At 39.0% G+C, this 23,808-nt stretch overlaps 1 protein-coding gene across 3 annotated transcripts; it reads right to left on the minus strand.

Annotated features, from left to right (window-relative positions):
• Positions 1 to 2,981: 2,981 nt before the first annotated feature.
• LOC131147907 (dehydrogenase FPY6) lies at positions 2,982 to 22,693 on the minus strand. Of its 3 annotated transcripts, none has more exons than XM_058097551.1 (12): positions 22,375 to 22,615; positions 22,078 to 22,218; positions 19,810 to 19,858; positions 19,574 to 19,591; positions 17,535 to 17,650; positions 17,345 to 17,458; positions 5,603 to 5,653; positions 4,353 to 4,441; positions 4,194 to 4,254; positions 4,030 to 4,107; positions 3,817 to 3,927; positions 2,982 to 3,440 (listed from the first exon to the last, which is right to left on the minus strand). In XM_058097551.1, exons 1-12 carry the CDS (start codon positions 22,495 to 22,497, stop codon positions 3,315 to 3,317), a joined length of 1,077 nt encoding a protein of 358 aa, XP_057953534.1. In that variant the 5' UTR covers positions 22,498 to 22,615; the 3' UTR covers positions 2,982 to 3,314. The 3 variants fall into 3 exon arrangements, with proteins under 3 accessions (XP_057953534.1, XP_057953533.1, XP_057953532.1); XM_058097550.1 differs by having other exon boundaries at positions 3,808 to 3,927; XM_058097549.1 differs by having other exon boundaries at positions 2,982 to 3,927; positions 22,375 to 22,693.
• Between the last annotated feature and the right edge of the window lie 1,115 nt (positions 22,694 to 23,808).

Below are 23,808 nucleotides of genomic sequence, written 5' to 3' on the forward strand. Positions count from 1 at the left end.
CTTCGAAAATTTGTCGAACCATGCTCTAGGAGATTGCTTGAGTCCATACAGGGACTTCTTGAGTTTATACTCTATTTTCTTCACCTTTCTTACTAAAAAATGGTGGTATCGTCATGTAAAATTCTTCTTCTAACTCGCCATTTAGAAATGTATTCTTAATGTCAAGTTACTTTAGTGGCCAATCCAAGTTGGCTGCCAAGGACAAAAGGACCCGAACTGTATTCAATTTTGCCACTGGTGCAAACGTCTTCGTGTAGTCAATGTCATAGGTCTATGTAAACCCTTTTGCAACAAGTCGAGCTTTATACCGCTCAACTGTCTCATAAGCTCTATATTTCACTGTGAAGACCCATTTGTAGCCTACTGACTTCTTCCCCCCTCGACAAATTCATAACGTCCCAAGTTCCATTCTTTTCCAGGGCCCACATTTCCTCCACGACAGCTTCCCTCCATTCAGGAATCTCCAAAACTTCCTGGATATTCTTTGGAATTTTTATCCTGTCAAGGTTAGAAGAAAAAGCACAACACCCTATAGATAAAGTTTTATAAGACATGTATTTTGACCGCGAGGTTTTGTGTCGGACCACCATATGGGAAAATTCCTCATGCTTTCCCAAAAAGTCACTGAAGTTGCGATACATTACCTCTTTCAATTGGAAGAAATCAACGACACAAGATTCTTTCCCCGTGAACTGAAGTAACTGACCTTAACTCCTCCCCGGTCTCTATCCTTCAGGAAGTCATGCTTTTGCTAAGGAAGTCATGCTTTTTCCCTTGTACATCTAAATCTTTTATCTTTATGCACAAGCAATTAATACAGCATTGTCACCAAAACATTAATTGATAGCAAGGCCTAGCTTCTGTCCACACTCTAAGTCATAATTATCACTCACAATTAAATGGGGGCCGTTCATTGGTCCCATAGTCTATATATAACACAAGCCCTATTCATTAATTGTCTCTAACCTTACGATGATTTAAAATATGAAAAATATTAAAGGAGGGAAAAGAAAATAGGAAAGATTTTAATTTTTTATGTTTACTTATCAAAAAAGATGAGAAAGAAAATAAAAGATACAACAAATTAATAAATAAAATTTAAATTTTATATAAAATTAATATTTAATTTTTCTAAACTTTCATTTTCAATGATATTTAATAGAGAAAGAAAATACAAGGAAAATGAATTTTTTTTCCTTCTTATTTTCCCCTCTTTGATTTTTTCCAAACAAAATTTTTGATCAGAGCAGTTGAGGAAATAATGGAAATTTTAGGTGTTAGGTATGGGAAAATTAGGGTGTCATTTTCCCATCCATTCACAGTTTTTTGTATGTATGTATAGCTAATAGCTTCTACCATGGACAAGTTTGCTTTTCTGCAACCTAAGGTCTATGCTTTTGTGGTTTTCAGCCAGCTATATAGTCTAAATGAAAACATGATACCACATATGATTGCTTTTCTTGAAATGAAATGAAAATTTATAAAATTATAAAGATCAATTTATTCGAATGCATTTCATTCTTGTCTACTAAATAAATTTTAGGCCATGTTTAATTTGCGGAATGCCTATTCTTAGGAATAGAGTAGCTTAATAGGCAGTTACAAATTAGAATATACTATAATATAAATGGAATTTTCTTATATTTTAAAGTCACTCTCGTTCACACTTTAAGAACAATCCAAAGTATATGAAAGTTGAAAAAGAGTGAAAATATATTTTTGCATGATTTTTTTTTCAAATATTTGGAAATTGTGGAGATGTTTTAATTCAAATTATGTATTTTTCCTCATTAAAATTGTGTAGATAATGATTTAACCCACAAAATGAATTACAAATATTAGAATACTATAATGATGCTGTCATTACAAATGAAAATAACAAAAGAGAAAACCTAATTGTGAAGTCATAACAACTAAGAATCAATAATAGAAAGGTGCATATCAATAATATCGGCAAACGTGTCTTCACCACCTAAAATTTTAAAAAAAATACTATGGTAAACTTAGACAATCATAAAAAATGCTTTGGCAAGTATGTATCATTGCCATTATTAGTCAAAAAAAATGTAAAGGAGGTACTAGTTGCAGGGGAGGAAGGGCAGGAGCATTTGAAAGAGAAAATGGACCTACCACCACATGCTACTTAGCTTGGACCTAGCAGCCCACCAATCAAACCCCTAACTAGAGTACCAATATTGAAAAAGAAGCATTTGAAAGTATGAATTTTGAATTTAAATTTAATTAAATTTTAACATAATTTTATAATATATCTTATTCAAATCTAATACAACTTTCTTTCTAATTACAGACTGGAAACTCCAATCAGCTACAAGAAAGATGATTGGAACGATGTTGGGTCAATTGCAGTTTGTGCTTTTCTGCAATGATGTTTTTTCTTTACTCTTTTGGTTCAGAGGATGCTGGTGTAGTTTCCAAGAGATGCCATTCATGAATTTAATGCTCCATGTGGGCATTTCAGAGACATGGTAGAGCTGCAGAGGATGGGCCCTGTTTGGGTCTGTAACTGGAAGACATTGGAACAGAGCACTAGATGGTGTCCTCATGAAGTATGATCATTGCATAATCTTTTGAGCGTATGGTTTTTGGATAGTTTCATTTTATGTCGCTTCTTTTGGCGAGGAACACACTTCAGGATTTCCCCTGCCTCTCTCTGTTCTGACTTCATTTTTATTGTAGGAAGTCGGAACAAGTCCAAAACATGCATTTAGCTTTCATATAAAGGCCCTAAACAATATGGTTCTCTGCCCTTATTGGGGCTGTGACTTGTATTTCTCTTCTAGCTCTGAAACAATCTTCCTCGTACTACCATTTTACTTTAAAATTAAAGAAGAAAAGGAACACCAGAGATTGAAGTTCAGATGGATGACGCTTGAACAGGGAAGAGCATGAATCAAGTTCCCAAACTTCAAATGTGAATTGTCAAACTCCATAAGAGCAATCAGAGCATGGAAGCGATTCCAAGCTGAGAACATAAGATTCATTTCAGAACTCTAAAATGTCAATTACATTATCCAAATTTCCTCAAAAAAAAAAAAAGAAAAAAGAAAACAAAAAAGCAAGATCTCAGCACTTATTATTGGGAACAGGGATGGAAGAATCGAAGTTTTTGGAGAAGGGATTACCCGAAACATGAGCCTGTTCATTAGTGAAATTGAGTTGAGCCAAAAAAAAAAGTAATAAATGCTATTTAAAGGAAATGAAGACCAGAGGCTGCCTTGAAAATATTGGTGGTAAATCCGTGTCATCAAGCATGATTGTACAAGTGAAAAATGTGACAAACCCCTGTCATCATGCTAAACTTTTTTAACATGAACTAGGGCTCCTTGCTTCATTCCAGACTCGAGCATTGCATCTAGAACAGCAACATCTCGAGCACCTTCTGCAAAAGAGCTGCGAGGTTCAGCTTCATAACTGCCATTCTGCAACAAAGCAGCACACGTGATCAGAGGGATGGTCCTAGATAAGCAAAGAACAGGTGTTGGGTAATAAATGACTTCCATGCTCCTTATTTTGAAGACAGTGAAATATTGGTAATTGGATTAAGTTTTCAGACAAGCAGTTTATCAAACGGATCAGGTGAATGAATTGGGCTGAAGAAGCTATAATGGGAGAACCTGTAAATTCTGTAGAACATTGATATATTTAGTTGCTCATCCTCTAAATAGTTACGAAAAAAAAATCATAACCAAAGCATGAAAAAACACAATCACAGTGCAGATGGTTAAATATGATAGGCATGCTAGTCAAGATGCATGAGCATATATATGGCAGATATAAACATCTTACAAGTACGACCTTAAGGGTTGCCTGTGAAATGTCATGTATAAAAATTTTTAATTCTTCAGTCACCCCACTGAAAGGGTAGAAGGAAGTCTTGTTTTGCCCATCAACACCATCAAGTGAAACCTGTGAAAGTGTTGAAGTAAGATATTGCAGTTGTTCGTAATTATAATGAAGAAAATATTCAATTTCTTCTGGAGATTCTCAGGAGTTAAACTTTCAATATACCAGGTAACCATGTCTTCCGTCTTTACTTCCACGCTCAATTTGCAGGGTTCCTTTTAATCCAACAACTCGCCATTGTATCTACAGGTAATTAACAATATAAGTGGGTAAAGAGCAATTTAATAGCATGGGAAAATTTTAAATTAAGTTATCACTTTACCACATGCCTTGGGTGATTTAGCAGATACTACCATCACAAAAACTCCAGAACACCTGTTCTCCAGTTGACTATAAACGCAAGAAAATTTCAGAATCTCACCATCAAACCTCCAAAATTGTTTCATATTAGAAATCATGAAAACCAGCTCCATGCTTTAGAAACTTACAATGAAGAGGATATGCTGTCTGGTGGAGGCAAAGTTGTATCTACATGAGAAGTCAAAGCTGAGACTGAGGAGATTTCACTTCCAACAAGCTGTTTACACAAAGGCCAAAAAACACAGAACTAAAACTATGGCCAAAATCATGTTTTAGACAAAATGATAATTCTTGTTTACATCTCATTCCGACAAGGACTGTAAGATTGCATTTGGTCCATGGAATGTCTATTCCTATAGAACATAATGGAATAAGGTGGAAATGTAATAAAAAAAAATTGCATAGGAGTGGGAAAAGGTTACTCATGCAAAAGCTTCCCTCCAACATGGGACAGGAATAGAGATTCCCATGGATTAGCAAAACTTTTTGCATTATCATTTTCTTTATGATTACAATACATCTTTTAATAAGATATCAAGTCCCCTATATTACGATTGCTTTATTCATCAGGACAGTCATTTTGCGAACCAAATGTCACCTAAATGTTTTAGTAGCCATCAGTGAAACGAGAACTGAAGCCAGTAGTGTAAAGATGGTGGAGAACTGCAGTTGTGAATGTCAACTTCAAAATTGTTGCAAGGCATGCAATTTTCATGTTAATGAAAAATCATAGAATTGACTTTCTTATTTTATGTCTTGTCTCAACCACTCAAAGCTCCATTCCAAAAATAAGAAAAAAACATAGAATTTATGAAGATAAGTAACTCAACTGTGCATCCCCTTCAAACAAAATGCATGGAGGTGAGCTCTAGTGCCTCACAAAACACAATTCCAGTGTTTGGGACAACAGTTGCGTTTCCAGATCAAAATTTTCAGTTTGGAAAACAGCCATCTCAAATTTGGTTCGATTACTATGATAAAGCGCTAAAACTCCATATTCTTTAAGATGTCTATATCAGCTTCCCTCTGCTTTTGTTAATGTTTTCATTTTTCAACATAATTTAGCCAGATGTTAGTGCTATCATGTGCTTCTGTGATCCACAAACAAATACTTCGAAATTTGTATTAAAACGAAAAAATTATACTTCAATATTTAGATAAAGTCTGCAAGAAATGATTTAATTCAATGGTTCAATAAATAAAAGAAAGAAGCCAAAGAAGCAACATTTGTCATAACACTATATAAAAAACTTATATTTGTAATGTGAAATCAAGAGGTTTCAAGTCTATGACTCAACATGTGGCAAAATACTCTTCAAAAGAAGATATGGGTGCACATCCAAAATTACCATGAATGCTAATTAAATCTAGAGCTTACCATCCTCAATCCAGCAATAAAATGTACCCCCATATCTAGAATGAAGCCTCCCTGTCAAATAGAAAACACCTGTCAGTTCAAGACTATAAAAATGTGCCAGTTAAACTTTGATAACATTGGATGATAATTGGCTGTATTGATGATAAAAAAGAAAGAAGAAAGTAAAAGAGAGAGAACTATACAAGAGGAAGTGAATATTACTTGGTTTACTTCGCATACAACTTGAGATGTATATATAGCTATACAAGAGAGTGAGGTTATTCTAACATTCCAATGTGGGTCTAAAAACTATACACTATGTTCAATACTCCCCCTCAAGCTGAAATATGATTATAATTATTTGTTTACCGCTATTTCCATTGCAAATAACATTTTCCTTTCCTTCTATTGTTTGCATCGGTTAATATATATTACAAGGTTTATGAAAGATAATGTTGTTAGAATAAAATGAAAATATTGACAAAATTAATTCTATGTCAATTTGATGTGCAAAACGTAAAGTGTCACATTACAACTAACATATACGATTGCTTGTTCAATTAACTAAGCTAAACTAGATGAATAAGTTTTCCAATGAAATTGATTTACTATGTGCTGTGATCTCATATTGGCTGCGTTTCAAGGAAATTTTGTCTTTAGAAGGATGAATTTTACAAGAGAGTGAGGTTATTCTAACATTCCAATGTGGGTCTAAAAACCATACACTATGTTCAATACTCCCCCTCAAGCTGAAATGAAGATGTTGACAAGTCAATGCTTGGAGAGAGCAGTCTGTAATAAACCTGGGCCAACAAACTTGGTGAAGACATCAGCAACCTGACCTTTAAAGGAGATAAAGTGGGGAGAGATAATCTCAGAACGAACTTTTTCCCTGATGAAGTGAATATCCACCTCAATATGCTTGGTCATCTCATGCAGAACTGAATCAGAAGAGAGAGATATAGCAGACTTGTTGTCACAAAACAACAACGAAGAGTCTGTCATAGGAAAGCCAATCTCAAATTAGAGAGAGCATAGCCACAGGATCTCATAGGTAGGTACCTTGTGCCAGAGCACGGTATTCGGCCTCAGCAGAAGAATGTGAAACCACCGCTTGCTTCTTACTCTTCCAAGAAAGAAGATGATCACCCTTGAAAGTACAAATACTTGAGATAGATCATTTGTCAGGCTTGGACCCAGCATAGTCAGCATTAGTAAACCTAGAAAGACCTGGTTGTATTCTAGATGAATAGAATAATCCCAGTCCAGGTGAGGTCTTCACATACTGTAAGATGTGATAGATGACATCAAGATGTGAAGTTCAAGGAGAATGTATGAATTGATTTACAAAGCTCACTGCATAAGCCAAATCAGGACGAGTGTTGGTCAAATAGATAAGGCAACCAACAAGTCTCTGATACACTGAAGGGTCTGTCAATAGATCACCAAACTTTGCAAAAAGGGAAATATTAGGATCTAGGGGCGTAGAAGTAGGCCGACATCCCAACATACCAGTGTCCATAAGGAGATCTAGGGCATATTTCCGCTGAGAGAGGAAAATGCCCTTGCGGGAGCGTGCTATCTCAATGCTCAAGAAATACTTGAGGGGTCCCAGATCTTTGATGCCAAAGGTGTCCCCCAAGTCCTTTCTAATTTGAGCAATTCCAGACAAGTCATTATCTGTAACAATAACATCATCTACATAGACAGAGATAACGATGCAAGGACCATGGGAGAGATGCCTAATAAAGCAAGTGTGGTCTGATTGGCATTGAATAAATCTCATAGAGAGAACGACATCACTGAATCTTCTTAACCATGCACGAGGTGATTGCTTAAGCCCATATAAGGACTTGTGCAATTTACACACCTTTCCATAATACTCTCCCTGAGCAGAAAAACCAAGAGGGGGATCCATGTAAATAGTATCAGAAAGATCACCATTCAAAAAGGCGTTCTTGATATCAAGCTGATATAAATGACAAGTGAAAGAAGCCGCCAAAGAGATCAGAGGCAAACAGTAGTAAGCTTTGCCACAGAAGCAAATGTAGCATGAAAATCCTGACTTGGAATCTGTGTAAAACCCTTGGCCACCAAGCGGGCTTTATACCTGTCAACGATACCATCTGCAAGGTGTTTAACTATGAACACCCATTTACAGCCCACCGTGCATGCACCTGAAGGAAGGGGAACAAGATCCCAAGTATGCTGCTGCTGTAGAGCTTCCATCTCAGAACGCATGGCTACAACCCATTTGGGGTCCTGGAGGTCTCATGAACTGAGCGAAGTGTGATAATAGCATCAACCTATCCCAAAAAGGCTCGATAACTTGAGAAAATATCTTGATAAGAAAGATATTGGGAGATAGGGTAGTCAGTTGAACAGACTAAAGAAAGTCTATCAGGAGCTCAACGGATTCGATAGGGATACCGTGAGGAGGGAGCAGGGGGGTCAGGGACTATAGGAGACATACCTGAGCTCGGTGAAGATGTTGGCAGAGGCTCCAAAGGGCGCGGTTGGCGAGTGTAAACCTGTGGAATAAGAGAGATATGGTCTTGCCCAGTGGGGCTAGAGGTAGGAGGCTTAGAAGATGAAGACGACAGCGAAGAAGAGGGCGGTACAAACGGGAGGTCGAGGAAGTGGAGATGGCACTAGCGGAGATTTGGAAGGAGAGGAGTTAGTGTAGAAGGGGGTAGACTCATGGAACGTGACATCGAGAGAGTGATAAGTGTGCCGACCAATAGGATCATAACAACGATATCCCTTCGACATAGAGGAATACCCTAGAAAAATGCACTGGATGACCTTATCATCAAGCTTGGTCTGAGAAGGACTCCGGTCATGAACAAAGTAGGTGCCTCCAAACACTCTAGGAAGAAGGGAGAAAAGGGAACTGTTAGGATGCACAAGATGAAGTGGAGCAGAATTTTGCAATGCACGACTCGGGGTACAATTGAGAAGATAGGCGGCAGTGAGAATGGCGTGAGTCCAATGAGACTTGGGGACTTGCAATCCCCGAAGAAGACAACGGACAATAGACATGATGTGGTGATTTTTGCATTCAGCCACACCATTCTGTTAAGGAGTGTAGGGACATGTCAGCTGTTGGAGAATACCCTGTTGACACAACTTAGCACAAAACTCATTACTGAGGTACTCACGGCCATTGTCAGACCTTAAGATACGAACAACGGTATTGTATTGAGTCTTAATCATTCATAGGAAAGCCTGAAAATGAGTGAAAACTTCAGATTTATTTATCATGAGGTAGACCGAGATACAACAGGAGTAATCATCAATAAAGGTGACATAATATCGATGCTGAGTGAGTGAGGAGACAAGGGAGGGACCCCAAACATTACTATGAACAATATCAAAAGCTGCAAGAGAACGGTGCATACGAGGCGGATAAGATGAACGAACATGCTTAGATAATTCGCAAGTAGCACACTGAAAATTAAAATTCTTGCAAGCTTTATTAAAGTCTGGAAATAGCCAACACAAATATTTGAAATTTTCATGTCCCAAACAAGCATGCCACAAATCCAAGGTTTTTAAAGAGTAAATAGAGAAAACATTAGAAGGCAAAACAGATGCCTGAAAGTCAGAAGAGGATGCAAGAAAGAAAGGAAGATCGCCAAAGTAGTAGATCCTGTCCCTTTCAAAGCCTTTGCCAAAAATCTTCCTCAAACTTAGGTCCCGCAAGCAACAAGAGTTGGGTAAGAAAACCACAGCACATTTATATTGTTTAGCAATACGACTAACAGATAACAAGTTATAGGAAAATTATGAAACATAATAAACAAGGTATAAGGATAGAGTCGAGGATAAACAGGCAGTGCCTTGGGTATGAATGGAACAAGAGGTATCATCGGCAATGCGGACAGTATGAACCAACAAAGGGACAGGGGATGTAATGAAAGATGCCTCACTAGTCAAATGGTTGTTCGCCACTGAGTCTAGTATCCAAAAAGATGTGCCACCGGGCGTGCCAGACTTACTTAAAAGGGCGGTAGGGTTACCTACAGCAAAGGTGGCTGTAGAGGAGGATGTAGTCGGTGCAGCAGAGGCAAGGAGGCTAATATGAGATTGAAGCTAAGTAAGCTGAGCCTAGAGCTGAGAGAAATCTGGAGCAGTAGCAGGTGCAGGAGTAAGAGAAGTCGGAGGTGCAGGAAGAGATTCTACAACAGCTCCAGTGTTAGAAGGTCCCCGACCTTTGCCACAGCCACGACCATGAGAGGCTTGTTTGGAGTAACGCTCCTGCAGCTCAGGGTGGAGAATGAAGCAATGTGTCACGGACCCCCAAAATGGGACTCAAGTAAGGGCCGTGTGGCACTCGTTGAGAGCTCTCCCTCGACAAGTCAGCCAACTCTCACATGTTCAAGCCTGCAAGCACGAGCACCAGGTGAGTCTCAGTACTCAAGGAAAACAAGGAACAATAGGATTTCACATAAGCAATATATTCTTATACACCGAATAAGACTATAACAATCAGAGACATCATAATCCAAGGCAACAAAACACCACAATGAAAAGAACTACTTGTATTATTCATCTACAAGAGAATCACCATACAAGCGATAACACAGATATTTATATATTCATTCTAAATCCCTGGAGAATACAATTATAGTTGTATCTCTCTCCCCTTTTTCCCCATTACATTGTCACTCCCTAACATCCTCCCCCACTCATGTTATCGACGTCCTCGTCGATGTGTTGTAGAAGGCCGTCTCACTCTTCTGATGTCGAAGTTGATGTCCTGGTCTTCAAATTTCTGAAATCTTCAATCTTCTGTATGGCATGCTAAAGGTTGTCTGTGGTTTCCCAACTATTCTCTTCTTCCTCTAGCCCTAGCCACTGAACCAGAAATTGCTGTTGTTGACGACCTTTTGTATTGACGACTCTGTCTGCAATGATCTTCTGGACTTCTTTGTTGACAGGCTGCCTTCTGGAAATGGTTGATCTCCTTAGCTTTTGTCGGTGCGGATCTGCTTCATCTATGTGGAAAGGCTTTAAATTGCTTACATGAAATACAGGATGGACTGGACGTCTGTGGCTTTTCATCCACTCAGGCCGCTCAAGCCGATAAGATGCATGTCCCACCTTCTCGATCACTCTAATTGGACCCTCGTAACGGCGTAACAGCCTTTTATCCTTACCACGAAGAAAGCGAAATGTCTCCGGTGGCACTTTTACAAGAACCAGATCTCCAGCTTCAAATTGTTGTGGTCGTCTCCCTTTGTCAGCCCATTTCCTCATGCGCTTCGATGCTTTTTCTAACTGAGCTCAAGTGACTTTGATCCAAAGTGTGCGGGAGAGACGGTTGTTGACTTGTCACAATCTCGAAAGGGCTTTTATTAGTAGCAGAAGATTTCATGGAGTTAAAACAGAATTGTGCCATGTCCAATAAAGTAACCCAATTCTTCTGATTGGAGTTAACGAAATGTCGCAAGTATTCCTCCAGCATCCTATTAAAACGTTCGGTCTGACCATCTGTCTGTGGGTGATAGCTGGTGGACAGATTAAGGTTTGAACCCATCAAGCGAAAGAGTTCACCCCAAAATCCCCCCATGAATCTAACATCCCTATCACTGATTAGGCTTTCTGGAACACCCCAATATTTCACCCCATGCTTGAAGAATAGCTGAGCTGTCTTCTCTGCTGAACATGGCTTTGAGACTGGTACGAAAGTTGCATACTTTGAGAACCGGTCAATCACCACCAAAATTGTGTCATACTCCTTTACTTTTGGCAACGAGGAAATGAAATCCAAAGAGACACTCTCCCATGGCCTGGCAGGAACAAGCAATGGCTCTAATAAACTTGAGGTCTTCTTTCTTTCAACCTTGTCTTGTTGACAGATCAAGCAAGTTTTGGTATAACTCATCACATCATCTTGCATATTCGGCCAATAGTACCCCTGTGTAATCAATGCGTGAGTTCTTCGCCATCCCGGATGACCAGCCCACAATGTATCATGGCACTCTTTTAGTAGGGTTTTCCTCAAGTTTCCCGCTTTGGGCACATAGACTCTCCTGCCTTTAGTCATAATCAGTCCATCTTCTACCTAGAATTTTCGAGTCTTTCCTTCTTCTATAAGTGTGCTCAGGGACTGCGCCTACTGGTCTGTGCTTAAATGTTCCCTGATAAGATTCTTCAAAGATAACGCCACCCTACTAGTTGATAGATGACTGATGAATTTCAATGTTGCCAATTCGATTTTTCTATTTAAAGCATCGGCCACTTCATTCGTCTTCCCGACTTTATATTCAAAATCAAAATTAAATTCAGCTAGCTTCTCCTGCCAACGGGCTTGTTTTGACGTTAATCCAGGTTGTGACAAAAAGTGAGTAACTGCCACATTATCGGTTTTTATCACAAACTTGGACCCCAAGAGATAGTGCCTCCACACCCGAAGACAGTGTACCACTGCGAGAAGCTCTTTTTCCTGTGCTGTATAGTTCCGTTCGGCACCCGATAATTTTCTACTTTCAAAAGCAACTGGATGCCCTTCCTGCAAGAGAACTCCCCCTAATGCAAAGTCTCAGGCATCTACTTGCACTTCAAACGGTTTTTTCACATCAGGAAGGATTAGCACAGGATCTCCTACAATCTTTTCCTTTAATTCAACAAATGCTAATTGGCACTCTTATGACCACCCCCATGGCACCTCCTTCCTCAGTAAATTTGTTAACAATACAACTCTTCTGGAGTACCCCTCTATAAACTTTCGATAGTAGTTGGCTAGACCCAAGAAAGATCGTAGTTCTTTAACAGATGTAGGTGCTCGCCACTCCTTGATAGTTTTTACTTTAGTTGAATCCATCCGTATCTGACCCTCCTCAATGATATGCCCCAAGAATTTAATACGCTTTTGAGTGAAAGCACACTTCTCCCCTTTTACATATAACTGATTTTCTTTGAGTTTTTGAAAAACCTTTCGAAGATAATCTTTATGTTCTTCTAAGGATGCGCTGAAAACCATTATGTTATCAAGGTAAACAACCACAAACTGATCAAGGTATTCCCGAAAAACCTGATTCATTAGAGAACAAAAGGTAGCGGCTGCATTTGTTAGCCCAAAAGGCATGACAAGGAATTTAAAAGCTCCATACCGGGTGACACAGGTGGTCTTCGGTTCATCTCCCTCAACAATGCGCATTTGATGATATCCCGACCTCAAGTCCAGTTTCGTGAAATATCTAGTTGTACTTAACTGGTCAAAAATATCAGCAATCAGTGGAATGAGATACTTGTTGCGCACTGTCACTTTATTAAGAGCCCGATAATCTACATACAAGCGCAAACTACCATCTTGTTTCTTCTGAAATAACACTGGGGCCCCAAAAGGTGCTTTTGAAGGACGGATAAACCCTGCTGCAATAAGATCATTTAGTTGCCTTCTAAGTTCAGCTAACTCAGGCGGCGCCATTCGATAAGGGGCACGTGTTGGCGGCTTTACTCCTGGAAAAAGTTCAATTTCGGGTCAATCTGTCATCGAGGTGGTAAAACCCTCAGTAGCTGTTCCGGGATCAACCTCCTTGAACTCTTCTAAAACTTTCTTAATCTCAAGTGGATATTTCCTTACCTCTGCATCTTCTGAGACTACTGGTAGAACCACGAAAGAAGATTCTCTCCTTTTTACTCCCTTTTTGAATTGGAGGGCTGAAAGCAACTTCCTCTCATCGAAATTGTTGTAGGCTGCGGGGAGCGCACAAGTTGCACTTCCCATTATCACAAGACAATCCGTAGCTGGGATTGGCATTGAGCGTGTCACTTTAAGAAAATCCATCCCCAATACCACATCAAAGTCGTCAAGGGGTGCCACAGTAAAATCAATTGCTCCAGACCATGATCCCATTTGGCATGCCACTTTAGGTACCACCCCCACCGTTGTTAACGCTGGAGAATTCACTGCTTTTATCTTGCCCACATCTTTATCTACTTGCAATTCTAACCGTTGAGCTTCAGAATCAGCAATGAAATTATGGGTGGCCCCTGTATCAATCATGGCCATCATTTTCTTTCCATTCAAAAGTAGATCAACATACATTAGTCCCTTCTCCTGAGAATTGTTGTTAATTACTTGACGCTCTAATGCCCCCAAAAATCACAAGGCTCCTACCATATTCGGTTGTTCTTCTGGAATTGCAGTCGGGGTTTCGGTTTCCCCTCGAAGGGCCTTTATAGCATTCAAAGCCTTACGTTCGGGGCACTCCGCCACTCGATGTGGTCCCATGCAAAGAAAACCTGAGATCGGTCGACGCTCTCCACCCCCCGTTCGTCCACCCCTCCACTCCCTATTCATGGGCGCTCTTTTATCTTTCCAAGAACTATTTGTCTCTCTATCCCTTCCCCCATTTGTGGGCTTATACACTTTGTTGGGACGGGAATCATTATTGGCGGATGTAAGGAAATTTCGCTTCCCAGAATTATCTGAAAAGTCATCCAACCGTTCAGCAGCAGCGAGGGCAGAAGAGAGATCACCAGCACCTTGCCAACGTATTTCATTTCTTGGCCATGTCTTCAAACCCCAAAGAAAATGAATCAGTTTATCCGATTCAGTCATGTCTACAATGTCCAACATCAAAGCTTGGTATTCCCTTACATAACTCCTTAATGAGCCCGTCTGTTGCAATTCCATTACTTTGCACTTTGCTATATACTCCACATTTTCTGGATAGAATTGGGCCTTCAACGCCTGTTTCAACCCCTCCTATGTGTTAATGACACATCTATTGTGCTGAATATCATTCCATTTAGTTCTCCACCACAATTTTGCATCCCCAACCAGGTATACCGTTGCCATATCGACCCGGTCCACTTTTAAATCCACTCGGGAGCACGTGAAGTAGTGTTCCATATCAAAGAAGAAATTGTCCAGCTCCTTTGCATCTCGTGTACCCCCAAAACTTTTAAGTTCCGGTACCTTCCATCGAGAACTCTCATTTGGATCTGCAACTGGCCATCGGGCTAACTGTGCCACTACATTCACTTTCGCAGTGATCTCTTGTAAATCCCTCTGGACTTGGACCACCGCACTTTGGACATTGCCCATCTCCTTCAAATCTTCCTTCAAAGCAGTAATGGACACTTTAACATCTTCTGCAAGGAAATCAAGATTATCCGTTAGCTCCCGTAAGGAGGCCTCAAGTTCTACTGGCTCTCCCCGTTGGGACGAAAGAGATGGCAATATGCCCTCAATATGTTCTAGCCTGTTCTCAAAGGCTTCCAACTGCTCGATACTCTTCTGGAAGGCCTCAAGCTCTCTTGGCCGTTTCTTCGGCAGCCTCAAGCTCTGTTGACACGCCTTTCTTTTTTATCAATGTTGCCACCAACCTTTGGAGGTCACCGCACGTTGTCTCCAGGGTTACAAGTTTTGTCTCAAGCGCCTCAATGCGCTTCACTCTTCCTGACTTATTTCTCATAATCCCACGCATGGTGCTCGCACACACTGTGCTCTGATACCAACTGTCACGGACCCCCAAAATGGGACTCAAGTAAGGGCCGTGTGGCACTCGTTGAGAGCTCTCCCTCGACAAGTCAGCCAACTCTCACACGTTCAAGCCTGCAAGCACGAGCACCAGGTGAGTCTCAATACTTAAGGAAAACAAGGAACAATAGGATTTCACATGAGCAATATATTCTTATACACCGAATAAGACTATAACAATCAAAGACATCATAATCCAAGGCAACAAAACACTACAATGAAAAGAACTACTTGTATTATTCATCTACAAGAGAATCACCATACAAGCGATAACACAGATATTCATATATTCATTCTAAATCTCTGGAGAATACAATTATAGTTGTATCTCTCTCCCCTTTTTCCCCATTACATTGTCACTCCCTAACACAATGCTTAATGGTGTGATTATTCTGTTGGCAGTGCTAGCAGAATCAAGTCTTGCAGTCAACAGACCTAGCACCAGTAGGGGCTGTAAGGGCAACTTGCTCGGGCACACTAGAAGAAGCAAATCCAGGGAGAAGACATCGTCGCCGATCATCACCATCAATCATTGCAAATGCCTCGTACAAAGAGGGCACTAGGGATGTGTTCAAAATCTAAGTCAGGAGTGATTTGAACTCAGGTTTTAAACCCATCAAGAACTGATAGGTATGCCAACGATCTTGGCACTTTGCCTCATTAGCTACTGCCTCGATAGGAAACTCAGAAAAAGGCTCATACTGGGCGAGCTCCTCCCACCAAGACTAGAGATAGCCAAAGAAGTCATTCATAGATAAACCCACAGAAACCTAGGTTGCCTGGTGGAGCTCCCGATAAAGCAAAAAATCCAAGCCTCACACCTTGTGTGGGTGAACATTTTGGTCAAGACAAGCCAAAGGCTATGGACAGTAGAGGCGGTCTTCCATAAAGCAAATATCCAACCCAGGATGACACAGTTGTCAATGGACCACTGTCGGTGAACCAGATTAGTATTAGTAGGGCGAAACTCCAATCCCAACAACCACTCAGCCTTGCCACAACCCCCAAGATATAAGCGAAGAGACTGTGACCAGACATGAAAGTTGCCGCCATTCAAAAGAATGCTGATGACCTTCTAAACAGGAGCAATCAGAGCTAGAGATAAGTCAGGGCGTGGAAGGTTCAAAGAAGACGAGGTGGATTTACTATCCTTGGTAGGCATATCACCATCCTCGGTAGCCATTGTAAAGAAGAGGAATAGTCTGCAAAAGTATCAACGCAACATAGCAAAGCAAGTCGCCATAAGAGTGGTCGTAAAAATGCTGAAAGGTTGCCGGAAGTCATCGGAAAAATAGTAGGGAAGTCGCCGGAAAGGTTGATGGAAGTCAATGGAAAAAGGACATCGGAAGTCGGCGGAGTCACTGGGAAAGCTGCCGGAAAAGTTGACGAAATCGCCGAAAGGCACCGGGAAAGTTGCTGGAAGGCACCAGAAAAGTCGACGGAGTCACTAGAAAAGTCGCCAGAAAGTTGTCGAAAGTTGCCAGAAAAAGGTCACTGAAAAGTGATAGTATGAAATGATGCATTGGGAAAATTGTGGACTCAGTTATCTGATGTACAAGATCCATTAAAAGTGGCAAGTACAGAGCATATGACTCAACCTACTACCAATAAAGTTTTCTGATTTACAAGCTCCATGTACGTGGCGAGTGCAAAGCATACAACTTAATTGAGAACCCAGACCTTAAACAAGGAACCCAACCTTGCTCTAATACCAAGAAGAAAGTAAAAAAGAGAGAACCATACAAGAGAGTGAGATTATCCTAACATTCCAATGTGGAACTCAATGCTATACACTATGTTCAATAAAGAAAAATATTAAAAAAAATAAAAGAAGAAGAATATTCCCATGCGACATCAACAATTAAGCAAGATAAAAGAATTCCTAAAAATAAATTAGGAAAACAACTTGTGTGCTTGTGCATGTCTAACAATTATTGGGAGTCCACAAGGATAGAAATCAAACCAAATATGGGTTTGTCAAATTAACAATGCAAATAGTTGCCAAGGGAAACAATCCAGTAAAGATATGTTTCTTGCCAGTTAAACAGCATAATGTCAATCCCGTACCTTCTTGCTAATTAACATGTATCATCTAAGTTCTTGTTTTATTTGTTTAATGATAAAACACGTGTCATGTCAATTTGGCATCCAACCCTAATATAATTGATGATTTAAACCAAAAAGTAGCCTATTGTTAGAGTTGTCCAAGACTCCAACACATATTTTTGTTTCATATATTAAACTGCAAAGTAATTTGGAACACATACAGTAAAATTGCGCCTCCAAGAGCTTGAAAAGTAAGGATTTGAACTGTTCATTGATCCTTCAACAATAACTTGGATGCTCATGATATCCCCAACATCAGTCATTAGTTTTTTGCCCTGCAGGTAACAACGATATGACTAGAAACTTGGGCAACATGAGCCAAACCAAATCATATATGCCAAAACTTAGTACCTCGACAAAAGCCGGTTCGAACCGATAGTTTTCTCCAACAGCCCATATTGGTTGACTTGGAGAATTGGTGCAAAGGGAATTGTAGCATGAGAGAGCAGTTTCTGCCTCTCCAATTGCTGCATAATAAGCCCAGCAGTCATTTAATTAAAAAATGTTCTTTCATGAACACAATATATTTGTGGGGGATTGAGGACCTATTTGATTGTGGAAAACATTTTTCATTTTCAATTTTCATTTGTCTCAAAAAATTATAAAAATGCCACATTTTCTAGTTTTTCAAAATTTGATTCTTTTTTCTTTTTGTTCATATAATGTAGGAAAACTAAAAACCAAGGTGGCATTTTCTTAGAAAACTGAAAATGGAAAACAAAAATTATTTGCCAAAACTAAGCGAGCCAAAAAATTTTCTAATTATGTTTGAACAACATATTATAGCAATGTTTTAAAAGGCGAAGACGTAAGGCGAGGCGTTTTAACCCTCAAAAGGCAAGGCTAAGCCTTAAGGCGTTGGGGCGTAAGCCTTTTGAGAATTTATTTTTTAAGATAAAAATTTGTTAAATAAATTATATATATTTAAAATAAAGTAAAAATTAAGAAAATCACAAATATAGAAAAGAAAAATTAGATGTACGTCACCAAATACTTGTTGGCCATTTCAAAATTGCTAACCTGAAGGAATCCGAAATATGGGATGCTTCTCCAAACAAGGGAGATTCATGCCTCTTCAAGAAGTTAATGGAGTTGAAAAACCAGATTGTACTGAGAGCTGGTAGCACTGATCTTGCTATTGAGTTGATGAACAATTGGGGAAATAAAGCCAAACAAATATATGAGTTCTGGAGGGAAAAAAACCAAAGAGCTCCATGGGTGAAAGGGGTTTGGTTCAATGGGAGCTTACCTAAACATGCCTTTTGCCTATGGCTTGGAGTTAAAGGAAAACTTCCTACTTGTGATAGACTGCATGTGGAAGGAATTGAGCTGAGATGTGTGTTTTGTAAGGATGAGTTGGAGACTTAGGATCACTTGTTCTTCAAATGCAAAATTTTGGAAGAAGTGTGGAGAGAAATTAAAGGGTGGTTGGGCCTTAGGCGAACTATGTCTACCATTAAGGTTGCTACCAAATGGATACATAAAGAGGCGAAAGGAAATGGTGTCCATGCGGCGGGAAAAAGAATTACTCTTGCTATGACGGTGTACTTTATTTGGCACTTTAGGAATAGATGTAAATTTGAAAATCATGTAATCTCCCCTATAGAATTGGTTAATGTGATAAAAAAAATGTTTATAGGGCTGTTTTTGATAAATTTGATATGTATTTTGTTTGATTGGCTTGTAATGAGGTTTTGGAGTGCTATAGCAAGTATCTAGGATTGGCCATATCTGGTCCCCGGTTATGCCCGGTTTTGATATATATTGTTTGGCCCTGGGAATGCCCAGTGTATTTGTAAGTGTACTTTTGATCAATATATTTTACCCCATTTTGATAAAAAAAAAAAATTGCTAACTTGAATACGTGACATAAATCATGACAAGAGATAGTTATACCATTACAAAGTTCAAACTATTTTCATGATGCAAGAGACAACTCTCTTTTATTTTGGAAAGGTTGAGGTTCAAGAGTTTTTGAAATAAACTCATATTATGACATTTCTTTTATACAAACATGTGGTTAAAATTTTATAACCAATTCTAACTTGATAATCACACACCCAAAATAGGTAAGCATCAACTAAAAAGGCGCAAAAAACGTGCTTTTTGTAAAAATGCGTAAGCCTCAGCATGTAATGCATTAGCCTTTTTGGAATTTGAGCCTTTTAAAACATTGTATTATAGTGTCAGATTTTCAGTCAAATGCAAAGCTAAGCAATGGCACCATGCATTGTTGACATTTTTGTTCTCACTTATAAGGGGAAGGCCCAAGGCTCAAGTTTCAAACCCTTCTTGGATTGAGGAATATGTAACAGCAATTTTCATGTGATGAATAAGCAGTAAAGAAAATATTTACAAATTCAATCCAAAAGAAACTGTATCACACTTACAAGATGCCGCTGGTTTTTCTGCAAATCCACCATGATATTGAAGCAATCCATAATTCATGCCCAGATGAGAAAAGTTAGTATAGAAAAACAAAACTCTCCAGGCCTATATCTTAAATATTTTAAAATATGATACTAAGAACATTCAACGTCAATCAAAACCAGGAAAATGATGTTAGCTCTAAGATGAGACAAGAAAGAGTCTATAGAACCTAGCCATTGTTTAAAACACAAATTACCTTGAAGGACATGCTTCCCTGCCTTTAGAAGCTTCAGTGATATATCCACCTATATAAATTGGTTCATGTGTCAGTAGCAGCATTAAACTCATGCTAGTAATGAAAATTATGAGGCATGTACATTTGCCACTTAATATGGTGAAAAAAAGGTAGATGTTACTCCTTGAAAGAGAGTGGAACAAAATAGTAAGATCATCGTCATGATAAAACTAGTTTTGCATGGGAATAACATTGAGAGAGAAGAGAGCACTTATCACAAGGATTTCTTTCCATTCAGCCACATACCTCTAGTACGCTAATATACAGAAGAATTGTCTATCAAAGTATGAGGCTATGAGCATTCACAATATTGAAAATGATTGTCAAAAAGTGTCATTTGTCCGCACGGATGGATATCATAACAGAAATAAGAGGATGCTACATAGTTGAATATACAGTTTGGATGAATGGACAAATGAAAATAAATTCCAATCTTCACAGACCAACCTTTGGAATAGACAAGGAATGATTATTTCCGAATCTCTCCATGCGAATGTTTTCTTCCTATTCTATTAGAACAATACCAAATTTTACATGTTCATTAGCCTAAAATGGTATTGTCTTTTTCCATAAATTATTATATCCCTATACGATAGCTACTACTCAGTTGTCAACATGAATATTAAGAAATACAACATAGACTCATGAAACATAACCCAAAAAGGGGCTGCCTTAGTCATTTCATGGAGTTAATGCTAGCAATTTAACTTTGACTTCCTGAAAGTGCATGTTTTATGTGCGTTGCTTCTGTTAAACATCAAGATCTAAAGTCCCACAGAATGTCACTGAAACCCAGCTTGTATATAGGCTGTAATGTTAGACCTAAAGTCTTCTTGGGTGATACATCTTGCACAGTTAAAATTAAAGCAATCCACAAACAGCAAAGCCGGTAACAATGTTGCATCAAATTGTAAATAACCTATTTTGCTAACTGTTGCATGAGACTGTTGAAAATCTACCCAACATTACTTACTCATATAACCATCCATAAATGTTTTCCAACAGTCACAAATATTGAAAAGTTGGTGCAATGACATGAAAAAATCACAGGCCCTCCGCCTACAAGCCAAAAGCCCGAGCATGAAGCTCCAATAAATTTCTGATCTCTATCGGTAATTAAAGGAAGAGGAGTTAATTTCTAATCATCACCTTTTCCTCATTCTTCTAAGAAAACCTTTTAATCTTATAGGTTATCATTTAACTGTAACATTTACAAAACCGATGGATAAGTAGTTCTAAAAAATAATTTAATTTTAAAATTTTAAAATCTTTCTTAACTCTCCCATGATCTCCTAAAAAGAAGCAAATTTGGAGGCTGTGGGGCAATCATGTAGCATGTACAAACAGCTACTATTTATTTAAAGAAAGTGAGCACCATAAAATCCAGGCCACCGACAGTTAGACAACAGAGAAATGTATTGAACTCTCTCACTTGCCAAAACCCCAAAGCTCAGCCAGCCCCAATCATCAATTAACAGCCTCACTTGGTTTATTACATCCATCGTTTATTAGTAGATCTATGCAATTGAAACACAGCCACAATGGATTCCAATTCTCCATGCAAAGCCAGAAGAGGAACCCAGCTAGAAACCTTCCACACATAGAAATCAAGTCTCAGTACTTTACGTCCATAGCATCTGCTTCAACTTCGGCCAACCCATCCTGTTTTATGAAATTTCTGCAGGTTAAAAATTCAAGCAAGTTCTAAGGTTCTTCGACTCAGCTATGGTGGCTAAAGCTATTCAAGGGTGAATATAGTCCAATTTTTTTCACTTCAGCGTTGAAAATTGCTACCTCTTTCTCCAATGTTTCCCTCTCTGCTTTGATCACGACCTCCCCACTACAGAGACAAAGCCAGATTGCTCCAGCTCTCAAATAATTCTCGTCTCCTATTTGACTTCATGGACGCATCGTAAAAGCAATTCTAATTAGAGGCTGAAGAATTACATGGCCTCATCAGCTTCTCAAATATGCGAGATTTGTAGAAGCCCAAACCACGTCCATAAGCAACAATTCTTTCAATTAATAAGAACATAATAGTATCACAACAATGAGTTCTAGGAAATCAATTATCAAGCCACACATACGAACATAAGCCTTCATTAATGCTTAGATATGCATTTACATATACGAACAAAAATATACCTAAATGTCTACAGATATACATACGTAGAGAGAGAGAGAGAGAGAGAGAGAGAGAGAGAGAGAGAGAGAGAGAGAGAGAGATGCCTGAGTTTGTCCAGCAAGAACGACTGCAACTGCAACTATGGAACTATCTTTAATAATCTCATCAAAGCCATCATCGCCCCACTTGCACTCTACTTCCGGAAAATGCTTCCTTGCGAGCTCAACAGCACCTCTTGCTGACTCCTGTTCACAAACACCACAATCACCCAAAAAAAACAATACAATTACTTTCTTACCCTGGACTCTGTGTGGTTACCGAGAAATGCCAAGGGAATGAACATACCTTGGGCTACCAAACCAAATATAGGACAATTAAACGAACCCAGTTGAGAAAATTACCTCAGAACGGCTCCAAATCGCTCTGAGGACGAAGAGATCGGAGATTTCAGCTAATCTGGGAATGTACTGAGTTCTAACGAAGATGCCAGCGCCAAGAATGGCGATCTGGGGTGGCTTCGACATCTCCAAATCTGTTATATTTAGCAATGATTTTCTCCTCTAATTTGATCGCGGGAAGACGAGAAGCAGTGTTGGGTAGCAATGCAGAACCGCAGAAAATGAGTCAATATGGAGTGAGCGTAGGGCGGGGGGGAGTAGACAAAAATGGAAGCAACGCTTTTGTTTTGTTCGAGTTGGGAGGCTCCAAAAACGGTGGAAATGGTGCGTTTTAGTGGACAGCAAGTATATTAGAGTACACGTGTCTCGCGTGGCCATGGTGCCTAGGTGTGACAATAGGTCTTCTTTTTTAAATAATTTTAAGGACAAAAACACACTCTTTTTTCTTTCTTTTTTTTTTTAGAATGAGAGTACCTTCATTTATTTATTGATAAATCTTCATTTTTGAAAGAGGAATAACGTGGTTATAAGACAATTAATGAGAGGAATAAAAGACAAAGCAATAAAGGCCTCCCAAACAAACAACACCAAGAACCAGCCAAAATAGGATTACAAGTCTAAGTAAAACAAAACAAAATAAGGACCTACAAAACAAATCTCAAACAACAAAACAAACAAAAGGTAAGGAACATAAAGCATAAACCAAAATTAATAGGAAATCAGTTAAACATATCTCATATAAGTCGTACTCATTTTCTCCAATTTATACAGCTCATTGATAACTATACGGAGTTGACTATTATTTGTAAACAAATTATTTCTCCTCATAGCACCTTGACGAGCCAAGGCATCTGCTACTTTGTTCCTTTCTCTATACCAACGCTTTAATGAAAAGTCTACTCTCTCCAATAAACCGATCAGCTGCTCCCAAAAATCCCACAAATACCACAAGGAGCACCTACTGGATCTTATCCAATTTACAATAACAATCAAATCACATTTAATATCAATACTAGTATGGTCCAAATATTTGCAAATCTTTATTCTCTCAAACACAACTCTCAATTCAACTTCATTATTTGAATAAGAATCAAAATATTTTGAAAAACTAAAAACAAAAGAACCTGTATGATCTCTAAGGATGCCACCACCACCCGCCGGCCTTGGGTTCCCCAAACTGCTTCCATCCAAATTTAGTTTCAACCTCCCTTGCCCTGGTTTTAGTCATTTCACACATTGCATAGTTTTAATTCTTTCATTCACAATTTGTACTTCCAAATTCTACAATATTCGAAAATCAGCATCCTTTAACTGAGTCATTCCTGTCATATTCTTGCTCAAAACCCCCACCCAATACTTAATGGACAACTACACACTTGTAGTACTCTCCAATTTCCCCTCCATTCGAGCTGCACATCTTCTTCTTCACAGCCTCCA

Source organism: Malania oleifera, chromosome 2, assembly GCF_029873635.1.
Source record: "Malania oleifera isolate guangnan ecotype guangnan chromosome 2, ASM2987363v1, whole genome shotgun sequence".
In the NCBI taxonomy this organism is placed as follows: domain Eukaryota; kingdom Viridiplantae; phylum Streptophyta; class Magnoliopsida; order Santalales; family Ximeniaceae; genus Malania; species Malania oleifera.

What these genes read in the sequence shown, in the direction of transcription:
- LOC131147907 (XM_058097549.1), bottom strand. Translation starts at nt 22,497, where the DNA reads ATGTCGAAGCCACCCCAGATCGCCATTCTTGGCGCTGGCATCTTCGTT. An exon ending in CGATTTGGAGCCGTTCTGAG is followed by an intron (nt 22,219 to 22,374) that starts GTAATTTTCTCA and finishes GTTTGTGAACAG; the next exon opens with GAGTCAGCAAGAGGTGCTGT. An exon ending in ACGGAAGACATGGTTACCTG is followed by an intron (nt 3,928 to 4,029) that starts GTATATTGAAAG and finishes ACACTTTCACAG; the next exon opens with GTTTCACTTGATGGTGTTGA.